This window comes from Micromys minutus (assembly GCF_963924665.1).
Source record: "Micromys minutus genome assembly, chromosome: 17".
Taxonomy (NCBI): Eukaryota; Metazoa; Chordata; class Mammalia; order Rodentia; family Muridae; genus Micromys; species Micromys minutus.
In genome coordinates, this window is record NC_137952.1 from 28,712,624 (window position 1) to 28,728,250 (window position 15,627).

Genomic DNA, 15,627 nt, shown 5'->3' on the forward strand with positions numbered 1-15,627 from the left:
GAAAGACTACTCTCACTCTGCTGAACAGACATGGCAACAACGTGACTCCCAACTGACGTGTGGCTGTAACAACACACCAGTGTATCACTCAGTCCTCATCAGTGAAGCTGCTTCCTGCAGTAGATGGCAATTAACAACTGTTCAACATGCAAAGAGTAAGAAGCTTTGTAATTCTCAGAACTAAGTGGGATGTCTACTTCATATCTCTGTCCTTAAGGTTCTGGGATCTATACAAAAGAGAGGGTTAAAAAAAAAAAAATCAAGAGCCAAAAGTGGTAGATAACATCACAAAAAACAGTATTTTCCAAAACCAACAGGGCAAACATATACATGAACTCACAGGGACCGTAAAGGTATACACAAGATCGACACAACATCAAACCAGACAGAAATCTTAGCATGGAGAAAGGTGGGCTAGCAGTTCTACCCCGAGGTAAGGAGCTATAGACATTTAATTGCTACTGGGAGAGGAGAAGTCAGTTTTCTTTGGTTCCATAGCAGCTAGTATATAAAGCACATTCCAGGGAAGGCCACATGCCCAGGAAGTGTCAGCTATCACAAAAGGGGATTGCATGGGTTTTTGTTTTATTTAAGAAGAGGGAAAGAGGGAAGGAGAGAATATAAAGCTAGGGGGTAGAGCAGAGCCTAGAGGCGTTAGGTAAATAAAATCAAAAAATATTGTATGAAATTCTCAAAGAATAAAAACATTCCTTAGATAGATAGATCTATATAAAGAGAAATGTAGACAGACAGACAGACCAGTAGACACATACACATACACATACACACACATACACACACAAACACCCCACCCAAAAAAAATGTTTCAGAGGTTAAGAGGGCTTGCTACTCTTTCAAAGGAGCAGCATTCAATTCCCGGCGATCATACTGAGTAGCTTACGACCACCTGTAAGTCAGACTCTAGATCTGACACCTTCTTTTGGCCTCACGGACACCATTTATATATAAGTTTAATTTTAAAAATATATAGGTACTGGGTTTGGAGAGATGGCTCAGTGGTTAAGAGCATGGCTGTTCTTCCAGAGGACACAGGTTCAATTCCTAGCAGACACATGGGAGCTCACAAAGGTCTATAACTCCAGTTCCAGGGAATCCATCACCCTCACACAAACATACATACAGAAAAACCACCAATGCAAATAAAATAAATAAATCATTAAAAAAATAAAAATCTTTTTAAAAAAAAATGTATCATCCCAAAAAGAAAGTAATCAGTGACCTACTTAGAAAAAAATGCCAACCTGCAAGCCATCACTTGACAAGCACAAGAGCAAGCAGTCTTACTCTGCAAACTCATGATACACTGATTTGGAAAGCTTTAAAATGTACTGGGAAGCCAACCATGGTGGTGCACAACTTTAATTTCAGCACTTCAGAGGCAGAGGCAAGCAGATCCCAGAGTTCAAGGTGACTCTGGTCTACACAGAGAAACACTCACTTGAGAAAGACACTGCCCCCAAGAGCACTTCTTGCTCTGGCAAAGGGTCCAGGTTTCCTTCCCAGAATCCACAATAGTGGCTCACATCTGTACTACAGTTCCAATCTGACCCCCATTCTGACCTCTGTGGGCACCAGACAAACATGCTATACTCATAAATACATAAAACCAAAACAGTCATGTAAGTAAAATAAACAATTTTTCTCTAAGCTTGAAGAGAAGCTGCTAAATCTCTGAGCTAGGGCCATTCTGATCTACATAACAAGGTCCAGGCCAGCCAGAGCTGCATGGTGAGACTCAAACAAAACAAAACACAACAACAAAAGAAAAACACTTTAGAAGAAAAAGAAACTTGTCCTAGAGGGGAAAAAAACTTATAATCAACTCCACATGTGAGAAAACATATTTCATACCAGTATTTGCATCCACATCAGACAGCTCGGTAGAACCTGAGTTAGTGGTCACCAACTGCAGATGCTCTTGGTTGACATCATATGGCACTGTATGTTCTTCAACATCCTGACTCTGGGATAGTTCCAGAACTCCAAAGCCCAACTGTGATGAAGCAGAATCTAGGAACAAAACTACAAAAATTAGTTTTCAACCCACAACACTATCAGTGTGCAAGGGGCTGTTTTATCTAAAGAGGATCATGTTGAAAACAATCTTTTGCATTTGTATGTATATGTCCATGAGTACACACACACACACATCACAGCTGAAGTGAGGTCAGAGGTCAACTTGCAGAAGTCAGTTCTTTGCCATCTGGCTTAGCTTAGCTGGCAAATACTCTTACCTGCTAAGCCATCTTGCCAGCTCCAAGGATCACATTAATTCCTTCATATCAAAGCCTTGGCACACATAATTTTTTCAAAACAAGACATTAAGGAATTGGGCATAGGGTGGCTCAATCCCAAGCACAAGAAAAGAAAAAAATATCAACAATAAAACTATGAGACTGGGTGTGGTAGCCCTCACACATGATCTGAAAAGAAACCAGAGTATTGGGGAGGCATCCTTATAATACCAGCCCTGGAAAGGTAAAAGCAGCGAGAAAAAAAATTCAGGTCCATCTTTAGCTTTGTAGTAGATTCAAGGCCATCCTGGACTATGTAAAACCCTGCTATAAATAATATAAATACTGAAATATGGGGGAGGAATCAGCTAAAGAACACAGACAGTAAAGGTTCCTGCTGTCATTTGAGTTTGATTCCCTAAAATCTATGTGGTAGAAGAGAACCAACTCCCACAAGTTGGTTCTGACTACAAACATCATTAAATTAACAAAATTTAACTTTTAAAAGGAGGAGGTACATAATAAAGCAAAAACTTAGATATATAAAGCCTTATAAACACTTAATATAGTAAACAATAATCTGTAGATACACCAAAACCACATCTGAAGGTACTCAGAAAAGTAAATGCAAAAGAAGAAACAAAATGCAGAAAATGTTCTAGTCAATGAGCAATGTAATGATTCACTTGTGTGTTTCTTGGTTTTGAGAGGTTATACTATATAGCCGAGCCTGGCCTTGAACTTGTAATCCTCCCTGATAGCTAGAAGTCTAGACATGTATCATCATGCCCAGCTTACTGTTATGTTGGAGTCTTTAATATTAGCTTCTCAAAGAGCATGAACTGAAAGCTTAGTCACTGTCTATGGTATCATTATGAAGTGGTGGAACCTTTTTATATTGTTTTGATTTTATCAGGGCCTCACTCTGTAGCCCAGGCTGGCTTCAAATGCAAAGCAATTCTGTCTGAACTCCTAGCTACTAATATCACAGCTGAGCACCACACCAAGCAGTGAACTCTTTAAGAAGAAGGCCTAGAGGCTGCAAAGATGTCTCAGTGGTTAAGAGCACTGACTACTTTTCCAGAGGTCCTGAGTTCAATACTCAGCAATAACATGGAAAATATTGTTTTACAAAATTTCTTCCAATGTTTAAACTTCATTTCTGCCCGCCCCCCATACGTTGTTCTAGGATCTTTCTTGAGAAAGTAGACTAGTGGGCTTTGTGGAAATTGTGTCAAATAGTAGAGGTAATGTTGGACATCTCAGATTTCCTGACTCTTAGAGATGCAGAGAATTCCTGCATTACTATGACATTTACTGTAGGCTTCTAGAAGGAAGCTTAATAAAGTTAAATAATTCTCTTTCTAGTTAATTGAGTCTTTATCCTAAGTGATGTCAGTTTTACCAGCTGCCCCTTGGTTAGTGAAGGAGAGCATTCTTGCCTTAAATCCATTTCTCTTTCATAAAGATTTTATATCTGTATGTATTAGTTAAAAAAGACAACTATCTGTCTTGTCTTATTCTTGGGTAGTTTTTACATAAACCTTATAAAATGGGTTAGGTAGCTGCTTTTGTTCCTTTTTTTATTTGTTTGTTTAAAACAGTCTATATTAGTAATTATTACTAAAAGTTTGAACTTACCTGAAGTGATCTAAGCTAGGCTTTCTTAGGAAGAAAAACTTTACTGCTTGAATATGTCTTAAAACTAAACTACTATAAAATTTCTTCTTGTAACAATCTTGATAACTCCATAGCTTTGAAACTTGACTATTTCAGGTAGATTTAGCTTTTTTAAAAATACTTGTTTATCTATAATTGTTTTCTTTTGTTTACTTAAATTTTGTCTTCTGGTGTGCCCGAAGACAGCAACAGTATAGTCATATACCAAATAAACAAAATGTTAAAAAATATTTATATTAAAAAGAAGAAGACGAAGAAGAAGAAGAGGAGGAGAAGAAGAAGGCCTAGTAGAAGGAAATTAGGTTGTCAGGGACAGGGCAACCCATCTCCCTTCTGTCTCTCCCTTGTTTCCCAACTGTGAGGTAAAGCAGCTTCGCTCTATGTGTATCCAGCCATGACAGTCACATGATAGTCTGTCTAGTCACAAGCCCAAAGTAATAGGGGGAGGGCTGCTTAGCACAAAAAATTCAGTTATCAAATTAAGTGAGACTAGTGATTCTCAGCTTAATCATAAGAAATCTATCACATGGTAAAGTTTAGCTACCTGAGTTTTCATAGTAAAGGGGCACGAGAAGAATCTATATTCTGAAAGGGCACAGGCTACCTTCAGCAGCAAAGGAGTGTGTGTCAGCATCAGGAGCATCTGCTCCCACCTCTTCTTTCTCGTCTTCTAACTCTTCCTCCTTCTCCTCCTCTTCGAGAGAAGCAGCTTCTACTGCTACTCCCAGAGCACTGCAGAGAAAGAACACAATCGTGTCATGTCCCCAGATAGAGGGTGGCTGGCTGGCTATGCTAAAAGCACACTGAATTTTGCTGACTACCTTCAAGCACCAAGTACCCCTTAACCAAATTAGAAATATAAACAAACCAAACCCTCATGATTTTAGTGCTACCTGTAGAAAGTACATAAAAGGTTAATGATTCAAAACCCTGTACCAAGTTAAGTAACAAAAACTAAACAAAGAAAAAGCACAAATATATTTAAATTTTGTCATCAATTATTTAAATATCTTATTATTTTATTAAAGGTATGCACCATCACTGCCTGGCAAAAATACATCTTTTTTTAAAGACATTATTAATACAATATTCAAAATATATAATATTAAGACAAAAAGTAATCAAAAACATTAGTGACACATAAAACATAAACTACATAAAAGATACAGAATTGATACAAAGAAACCGAAGATATGAATGGTAATAATGAGGTCTAAAATCAGAGACTCAAGGATCTTTGAACTTATAAAGAAACCACAAAAAATTTACTGCCAAAAAAACAAGAAAGAAAGAAATTTTAGCTAGGCATTATAGCACAGGTCTATAAAACCCAACACTTGGAAATGGAAAAACAGAATCAGAAGCTGAAGGTTAGCATCAGCTAAATATAGTAAGTTTAAGACCAGTCTCAGCTAATTGACACTGTTATAAGAAAAAGAGAGGGAAAAGCCATATACATTTAATATATAACACACATACTAAATACTATACTATTGCTCAGTACTACACAACTAAGAGGAGAAAAGAATGTGTATACACACACACACACATTCATACACATACATACATACATAGGCTTCTTATCTTATATACGGTGAGTATAAAATGCTCCTTTGAAAAATCATTCAGAAGGATGTATCAAGAGCTTTAAAAAGTTCATAAACAACAATTTCAGTATTTTCTTTTTGAAACATTATGTAACCAGGATGACCCTGATGTTGGAATTCTTCTGCCTCCACCTAAGAATTGCAATTACAGGCATATACCCAGATTTACTTCTGAAAGTTTTTAGGTATTAGGAAATAATCTCAAAATGGGCAATGGTGACACACACCTTTAATCCCAGTACTTGGGAGGTAGAGGCAGAGGCAGGCAGATCTCTGTGAGATTGAGGCCAGCCTGGTCTACAGAGAGTTCCAGGACAGGCAGGGTTACACAGAGAAACCCTGTCTTGAAAGAAACCAAAAAAGAAAAGAGAGAGAGAGGAGACTAAGTGAATTTACAAGTATTACCTGCAATTTCTGAACTTGGGAGGCCGAGGCATGAAGATCTCAAGTTTGAGTTCAACATGTACCACACAGTATGACTTTGTCTCAAAAAGAAAAGGAAAGGGGCGTAGGATATTCAGTATTGGAAAAATTACTAATGTCAGAATCCATCATTTAAAATGCTTGAAATGCTGGACATGGCAACACACACACACACACACACACACACACACACACCTTTAATCTCATCGCTTGGGAAGCACAGGCTCATAGTCTGAGTCTGAGGCCAGCCTGGTCTACATAGCTCCAGGAAAGCCAGGACTACATAGAAACCCTGTCTCAGAAACAACAAAAAGTTTAAAACAACTTATATAACATGTTGTTATATTGAATCCTAAATACAATAAATAAATAAAATATAAAAGACATCTTTGATACAACTGGAAAAAATTCTGAATCTAAATTGAATTGATAGTATGAAATTATCTGTTTACCTATTTAATTATTTTATTTTTATTCCATGTGTATTGGTGTTTTACCTGCATGTCTGTGAGGGCACCAGATCCCCTGGAACTGGAGTTACAGATGGTTGTGAGCTGCCATGCAGGCACTGGCAGCTGAACTCAGGACCTCTGGAAGAGCAGCCAGGGCTCTTAACTACTTAGCCATCTCTCCAGCCTTGTCTGTTTCTATATTTAAATTTTATATGCATGTTTTATCTGCATATATGTAATTGCACTACATGCAGTTATTTATGTATGTTATGAATGTTTGTGAGCCACATGGGTGCTGGGAACTAAATCTAGCTCCTGAACCCTTTGCTCTTATCTGCTGAGCCATCTCTCCAACCCTTGGAATTAATCTTATTATACAACATTTAAAGAGGAACTATGAGTGTGTACTATACCGTGTCAGTCCCTCACAAAGTAGACACAGACACAGAAAGGACAGACATGCACAGGTTTATCTCTTTTCAAATAAGGACCTGGGCAGGAGAGGTGACTCTGTAATTAACAGCATGAAGTCAGTCTCTTGCAGGAGACCTAAGCTCAAATCCCAACATCCATCTCAAATAGATCACAACCGACTGACTACCAGTCAAGCTCCAGGGGACCCAATGCCCTCTGGTGATCTACACTAGCACCAAACACACAAACTGTCACAGATACATACACTAAATGAGAAGTAAAAATAAACTTGCTTTTGTTTTTCAAGACAGGGTTTCTCTGTGTAGCCCTGGCTGTCCTGGAACTCCTTCTGTAGACCAGGCTACCTGCCTCTGGCCCCCAAGTGCTGGGTTTAAAGGTGTGTGCCATCACCACCTGGCTTAATAAATAAAATGAAAAACTCTGGGCCAGTAAGATGGCCCATTGGGTATTACTTGGGTTCATTCTCTGAAACCACATAGTGGAAGTAGCAACCCGAACTCTAACCATGAACCTCCATATGGTAAAAGAACCAACTGCCACAAACTGTATTGACCTCCGAACACAGGCCATGACATGCACGTGTCTACACACAAACATTTTTATTTTTAAATGTAAAGGAATCACACACACCTGAGCCTTTTGTCTATTGATGGTTCTTCCTTATGTCCCAGATATAACGGTGGAGGTGAGCTTGATTAGCCTCTGGACCTCTTCTCCAGCTGTATTCAACCCTTACTCAGAATCAGTTTGGATTGTTTGTTTGTTTGTTTAAAAGAGTTTCAATATAACCAGGCAGTGGTGGCAGGAGCTGATACAGAGGCCATAAGTGCTGCTTACTGGCTTGTTCCCCATGGCTTTCTCAGCCTCCTTTTTTATAGGACCCAGGAACACCAGCCCAGGGGTGGCCCTACTCACAATGGACCACTAATTAAGAAAATATCCTGAGCCTGGCTTGGTAGCCAGCCTGGTCTACAGAAAGAGTTCCAGGACAGCCAGGGTTACACAGGAAAACCCAAAGAAACAAGAAAGTCTCAATCTGCATGACCCAGTGTGTAACTGAGGCTGACTTGAACTCAACATGGTCCTACTGCCTTAGCCTCCAGAGCACTGGAGTCATGGATGTGCACCACCACTCCTGGCTCCCAAAGTTTTAACTACAGCACTATCCAAGACTCCACTTCTGATGGGTCTCCACCCATCTACAGTGCAACTGTCTCTCCTTCAGTCTTCTCCACCTCAACAACCACTCCACTCTAGCTGCTCAAACAAGACCAGAATTGTCATTTCCACCTTCCTGCTAATGCTCCACACATATTCCATCTTCAAATCCTATTTTCAGATCTCAGAATCGTACTGACTCCTCATCCACTTCTACCCTGAACTTTCTAAAATAAACTAATCATGTTATCCTATTAAAATACTTTTAAAATGTCATAAAAACATAAAATTTGCTCTGTGAAAAACCTTACAAAGGAAAGAAAAGACAAGCTACACAGTGAGAATATTTACAAACCAAACCAACACAGTACAAAGGACTACATCCAGAATTTACAAAGCACTCTCTAGACACAATAGGGACCAGAGAGTGGTAGCACGTGCCTTTAGTCCCAGAACTCCAGACACACAGGCAGACAGATCTCCATGAGTTTGAGACCAGACTGGCCTACAGAACATTCCAGGAAAGCCAGGAATACACAGACACCCTAACCTGTTACACAGACAACCCTCCCCCATTCCTCTACTCCCACCCCCCCCCCCAAAAAAAATAGGTCTAGGGACATAGTTTAGTAGGAAAGAACTGTGCCATGAACAAAGCCTCAAGTTCAACTGCTAGAATGTGTGGGGGAACAAGTGAAAATAAGTCATTCAATTTAAAAATGGGCAAAAGACATAAACAGATATTTGCCCTGAAGAGGACAGCAAATGGCAAAGAAGCACATAAAAAGTTCAACCTCATTTGCATTAGGAAAATAAAATTTGAAACCACATGAGATACGACCATACACTTATCAGGGCTGGCTCAGTTGGGAAAGTGCTTGCCTAGAGTGCATAAGGCTAAGGACTCCACCCTCAGTACCACATAAACGAGGCAAGTGATACATGCCTGCATTTCCAGTGATTGAGAGGTAGAGGCAGGAGCATCAAAAATTTAAGGTCATCCTCAGCTGCACAGCAAGATGAAGGGTTGAGGTTGACCTGGAATATGTAAGACACTTTCAAAACATATTTTTAATATGTATATATTGTAGTTTATAAATAGTGAAGAGGGGCTGGAGAGATGGCTCACTGGTTAAGAGCACTGCACTGACTGCTCTTCCAGAGGTCCTGAATTCAAATCTCACAATCATCTGTAATGCAATCTGATGCCCTCTTCAGGTGTGTCTGGAGACAGCTCCAGTGTACTTACCTATAATAAATAAATAGTTCAGGGGCTGATGGTATGCCCTAGTCATACAACACTGCTTAGCACGACTAAAACCGTCAGTTCAGCCCTGAGCACCCCAAATGACAACAGCAGTGACATTAGCAGCTGGTGAGTCCAGAAGTTAGGACACTTACACATCACTGGGTACCATACATGCTCTTGAACACTCTGAGTTTGTTCACAAACCTAATGCAACTACCACATAGCCAAACAAAAACCTGGGCATTATTAAAGAAATGAAAGCTGAATTCACATAGACAATTTACAGAGTGCCAAGCATGGCAGCCACACCTTAATCAAAACAGGCAGATCTGGGAATGGAAGACTAGCCTGGCCTACATAGCCAGTTCCATGCCAGCCAGAGCTACACAGTGAGTTGTCACTCTAAAGAAAGAAAAGGTAGTGCCTTTGCCTGCTGAGCAGTCTTCCTAACCTTTGTGTAGATACACACATATCTTTATACACACACATTAAGTCTGTCAACCTCATTCAGTCCCCAGGACCCACACAGTAGAAGAAAATCAAGTTGTCCTCTCTGACTGCCACATGCACACCTACACATATACACAAAGACATAAATAATAACAACAATAACAATAATAATAATTTGTACAAGTATTTATTATAAGTTTTATTTATAATACTCAAAAACTTAAAAAGAAAAGATATGGGCTAGAGATGGCTCAGTAGTTAAGAGCACTGACTGCTCTTCCAAAGGTCCTGAGTTCAAATCCCAGCAACCACATGGTGGCTCACAACCATCTATTAGGGGATCAGATGCCCTCTTCTAGTGTGTCTGAGGACAGCAACAGTGTACTCATATACATAAAATAAATAAAATCTTTAAAAATCTTATTTAAAAAGAAAAAAAGAAAAGATATGCTTCAACCTATGAATAATGGCATAACTGACATACTCTGAACTCTCACATATACAGAAACACTTTGATGGGCTTCCCAGGAATTAGGCTAATAGAAAAAAAATCCACATTACTTGCATATTTATATGATATTTTGAAATAAATTTGCTAAATTAAAATAGGTTAATGATTGCTAAGGGTTCGGGTACAGCCATGAAGGGAGGTTTGACTTTAGAAAGAATATCAGACATCCCTGTGCATCACAACTGTTCAGTCTCTTGACTGTAGTGGCAGACATACAATCCACACAAGTGATAAACTAGACAGACAATACGCAGCCACAATATAAGAGAATCTAAGAGAATGCTGTGAATCGGCATCCTGGCTGTAATAGTACAGTTTTGTAAGAAGTTACCATAACATACATGATCAAAGTATACTCAATTTCTCCTTGTATTCTTTGTGTTTATTTTTAGTTTTGTTTGTTGAGATAGATTCACTATGTATGCTAGATTTTTCTTGAACTCATATGTAGTCCAAGTTGGCCTCAAACTCCAAACTGGTCCCCTTGCCTCCATCTCCCAATTGCTAAATTTACAGACATGTACTATCACAATGAGCTCTGCAATATTTCTTACAATAGTGTGTGAGTGTACAATTATCCTAATTTAAATATGTTTCATGGGGGCTATAAATATAGCTCAGAAGTAGACAGCTTGCCTAAGATACAAAAGCTCTAAATGAAATATGAAAATAAATGTTAGACTACAGAGATGGCCCCACAGTCAAGAGCACTGGCTGTTCTTCCAGAGGACTGGGGTCAATTCCTTGCACCCATGTGGCAGCTAGCAACCATCTGTAACTCAGGTTCCAGAGTATCCAACACCTTCTCCTGGCCTCATAAGGCACTCACTACATGTTGTGCACAGACATAAACATATAGGCAAATTCCCATTACATATAAAATGAAAATAAACAAAATCTCAAAAAGTACATAAAAATGAATCTTTAAACATGACACTATTTGGAGCCAGGAAGATGACTTAGTCAGTAAAGACACTTGCCACCAAGCCTGTTGATCTGAGTTTGAATCCCAAAATCCACATGGTAGAAGAACTGACTCCTGGGAGCTGTCCTGTCCCTTCACAGTACATGGGTGTATCTGCCCATCATTCACAAAACACAGTTTTAAAAATTTAAAAATCTACATTCCTTCCACTCTATATTATAGGACATTCCCTGTTTAGGGACATCTATTTATATCATCAGAACACTGAGTAAAACAAGTTTGTCTTTTTGTTTGTTTGTTTGTTTTTGGTGGGGGGGATTATGACACAGAAAAGTTTTCCCAAGTAGAGTTTTTATTTCAAAATATGTGCTGTTCAAAATAAGATTCCATGTGCATGATGTATATGTGCTATGTATGTATGTGTGCTATGTGTATACATGTATGCTATGTGTATGTATGTGTGTGTGTTTGTGTTCTGAAAAACTTCCATTCTTTTGGAATCAGCCTTAAATTTCAGCTTTGTGGCCTTTGCATATGAAATTTACTCTCTGGAAAGATCTTCCTCTCAAAAGGCTCAGCAGCTTCTCAACCCCTTAACTGTGACTAACACATTTTTGCATTTATTATTTAGACTACATTCATCAAAGAAGTATTTCTTTACTCCCAACTGGTTTACTTATATATTTTCTTTTTGTAATGATCATAATTGCAACTTAGGACTGAGGTAAAGACTGGGTCTCCCCCTATTAAGTTACAAGCCCCATGATAACAAAGCCCTCAAGTACATGTCATGGCACATCTATTGAACGTGACCATAAAATCTGTATTTACACAAAGAGCAAGAGCAACACACTGATTTCAAAACAGAAAAGCAGCATGGAGCATGGCCAGCAGTACTATTGGGTTTACAACCAAGTATGTCCAGTTCTTGTCCCACAAGCCAGAAAAGCACATCTGCACCAGGTACCGCTGCTCAAAGACATTATAAACCAAAGCAAAGAAAGATAACAAACAGGTAAGTGGTACCAGGAGTGAGGGCTCACCCGTCATCTCAGCAACTGAGGCCTGAGACAGGAGGATCACCACTACTAGAGGTCAGACTGCACAACACAGAGTTCCAGAACAGCATGGACTACAGAATGAGACAGACAGCACAGTCACATAAGTGAAGCAGCTGCGTACAGGGACAAGCCACGTGACAAATGGCCAGGAATGCCTGGCGGAGGTGTCCCCCTGTAATAGTGAGTTCCACGGATTACGGCAAAATGCAGACATTAAGGACTAGCAATCCCAAAAGCCAGAAATGCAAATTACAAGAAATTTACTTACTTATTTATTTATGTATTTATTTATTGAGAGTAAGGGGAAGTCCTCGCTACATAACCCTGGCTGGTCTGGAACTCTACTTTTTGACCAGGATGGTCTTGCATTCACACAGATCTATCCACTCCTGTCCCAGTAGCACTGGAATTAAAGTTGTACAAGAACAAACCAGGCTCCCATTTTCAAATTCAAACTCCTTCAAGTATATTTGAACAATACGAGCCTAATGAAAGTTATCCAATGGCCAAGATGAGCCCACAGTTTGCAGACTGTTTAAAAGCATCCATTTCCTCTTGAGGGAAAAACTACGTGCAAATACAATATAAAACAGACTTTAAAGTAAAGCAACAATTGCAAACATGTCAGGCTAACATCCCTCTCTGTCTTAACTACCTCTCCCTCTGCCTACCTCCGCAAGACTACTAAGGTTGTCTGTGTTCTTTGGCCTTAGAAGAACTGGGCAGAAGCCTGAGAAACAGAGTAGTAATAACGAAAAGGAATGGCTCTCCCTTAACACAGTCAAACAAGTCCTTTAACTTCCCTGCCCATCAGTGTCCCCACTATGGACAATGACTTCACTGCACAACTGCTTAAGGACAAAATTAAAAAGGATTATGTCAGAAGTCAGTATCGGGCCTGACACAGAGGACGCCACCCACCATAGTGATATGCCTGTATGCATGCAACACAGTAAAACTTGAAAACTCTTTGGGAGATACATTGCAATTTGAAGTTGTAGTTACACAAAGTGTTACTTCACAAAAGAGATCCCAGCTCTTAAGTTCTAAAACAATACTACCTATATAATCCCCAAATCCCACTCCCTAATTCACAAAACAAGATTAATCTCCTTATCTTTGGGATGAGTCAGCAGAAACAAGATAAGATTTAATTGAATGATAAATTGAAATATATTCCTTTGGTTGAAACAGCAGTTTACCTGCTTGTCCTGTTTGGCTGAGGTAACCGCTCTATGACCTGACTTATGGACCCACTCGTACCCAAATGAGAAGACTCCACGGGGTCTGAAAAAGACAGCAGTCGTGGGATGTTAGCATGTGCCACCAAATTTTAATACAAATTCAGAAATGTAGGCAACACCAAACTAATCATGGGTTTCCAAAGGCTTACTGTACACTAGATGACAAACTAGGCTTCCTTACACATAATCTCAACTGTATATTTAAATCCTTCCACCCCAACGGGGCCCTTAAACACCACAAAGGAGATCCAAGTCTTAAACTGCTCACCTGAAGCTTTGTTTTCCTTCGGATGTTCATTGAACAAGCTATTACTGTCTCCTTGTTCTGCAGCAGTTTGTTCCGGATTTGACACAATATCCTAGAAAATACCAGTACATAAGATCCTCACAGTACACAATGTAGTACAAAAGGTACTTTTCTGTGTGTGAGAACACGCTGATTTGATTTTTTGCCACCAACTTTATCCAAAAGATAATGATCAACTAAATACATTAGTTTTCTGGGTTAGCTTAGTTTAGGGGGCGGAAAAAATGAGAACTCGACTCCGTTCAACCATTTTCGAACAGAGCAACACTCACTCACCAACACGGGGTTCTCTTTGTGCATCTGCAGATTGGGAAGGTGTCGAGACAGCACGCTGAAGTGAGAACCCGCATCTTCCTCCAGAACCTGGCTTTCAGGCTGAGAATCTTCTATTATCAGGCAAGGAGTGTCTTGCTGAGAGAAATCTGAATCCAATTGACTTCCAGTAGGGTCCATCTGCTCCCCTGGAATGGAATAACAAAAGATCAGTTCAGAGAGTAACCCTACTGAGCCTTCCTCACACAATCTGAGACTAAATAAATGGGCGGAAGTGTGAGAACGAGAAAGGGACCATTCTAGGACTCCTCAGAGTAGCACCTTTGCAATTGCTAGTAGTACTTTCTCGGCTACCTCCCCAGCCCTTGGTTCGCCGTAATTTACCACTGAGCCTCTGGATCCTTCGATCCCTCCCTCCCTCCTTTCTCCTCACCTTCCCTCAGACACCCTTCCTTCCTCACCTCTTCTCCCCGCCCCTTTCCATCCCCCACACAACTCTCCCCGCGTTCTCACGCCACTGAGCCCCGGGAAGACCTCTATGCAACCCCGGCGGGCGGGAAGCCCACGGCCCTCACGCGGCCTCAGGACCACCGCGGTGGCTGCCTCCCCACCCCCTCCCCGGCCCTCCAACCCCGTCCCCGTCACCGCCGCCATGCTTGCCACCCCGCCCCCTCCGGGCGGCCAGCCCTTCTAGTCCGCCACCCTGGCCTCCGCGGCCGGCTTGCTCGACTTCTCTCCCAGCACTACCTGGCATCCCGGCGGGAGATCCCTCGCGCTGGATCTAGAGGTCTCTGCACGCTGCCCAGGCCCCTCCAGGTCGATCCCCAGGTCGCCACTGTCGCCACCGCCGCCACTGGCCGCGAGCTCCCCCTTTTCCCGTCACGTCACGCAGTATCGGGCCGCCCATTCGCTGCTGTTGTCTGCCACTCAGGAAATGCTATGGATGATAGGTGGCTGAGGTAAAGTGCCCGCCCCCCGCGTAAGAAAAGGAACACGGCGGCGCGTTTCCATGGTAGCATGGACGTCGCAGGCCCTCCCCCTAATACAGCAAGAATGACAGTATCCTTGAACCAAAGGGACATTAAGAGGGCATGAAATAAATACCCCTGCCTGAAGGTCGGGGGTACTGACTATTCACACTTGAGGGTTTCAGCCCCTTCACTGACTTCCGTGAAGAAGGAGAGTCTCCTGGCTTTTCAAAGAAAGGGCAAAGAGGAGAATTGAGGATAGCTAATACTTCTGAGATGGTGAAACGGAAGAGACAATACTCTATGGGGTTTGCCAGTGTCGATCAGGTTCCCTTCAGTAGACCTCTGCCTAAATTTGAAGACCTCCATTTTCTCACACTATGTCTGGCAGTTTTGGTTTTGTTGTTGTTTTATATTGTCTTATTATTCCCTTTCAAGCTTCCTATTTGTGTCTCTCTGCCCTTATATGGGATTGCAGCAGCCCCAGACGCTTTGCACCTCCCGTTGAAAGAATTAAGAGAATTGAGCATTGTAATTCTCAAACTAGTAGCAAAGAGAACAGCTGTCACCCCTACTAACTCAATGACCTAAAGGATCCAGGCCCAGAGATTTAATTATTCTAATTATGG

At 40.9% G+C, this 15,627-nt stretch overlaps 1 protein-coding gene across 3 annotated transcripts in view; it reads right to left on the reverse strand.

The window, feature by feature from the left end:
- Positions 1-14,901, reverse strand: part of TP53BP1 (tumor protein p53 binding protein 1) — a 67,974-nt gene extending 53,073 nt beyond the window's left edge. For 2 of the 3 annotated variants that reach the window (XM_080931254.1, XM_080931253.1), the window contains exons 1-6: positions 14,778-14,901; positions 14,034-14,218; positions 13,719-13,809; positions 13,409-13,493; positions 4,540-4,667; positions 1,873-2,031 (exon numbers count right to left, since the gene is read on the reverse strand). In XM_080931254.1, the coding sequence (XP_080787380.1) occupies positions 1,873-2,031; positions 4,540-4,667; positions 13,409-13,493; positions 13,719-13,809; positions 14,034-14,218; positions 14,778-14,784 (655 nt within the window). In that variant the 5' untranslated portion in view covers positions 14,785-14,901. Of the gene's footprint in view, positions 1-1,872; positions 2,032-4,539; positions 4,668-5,947; positions 5,982-13,408; positions 13,494-13,718; positions 13,810-14,033; positions 14,219-14,777 lie in introns of those variants that run through there. The other variant, XM_080931255.1, reaches the window with a different exon arrangement.
- Between the last annotated feature and the right edge of the window lie 726 nt (positions 14,902-15,627).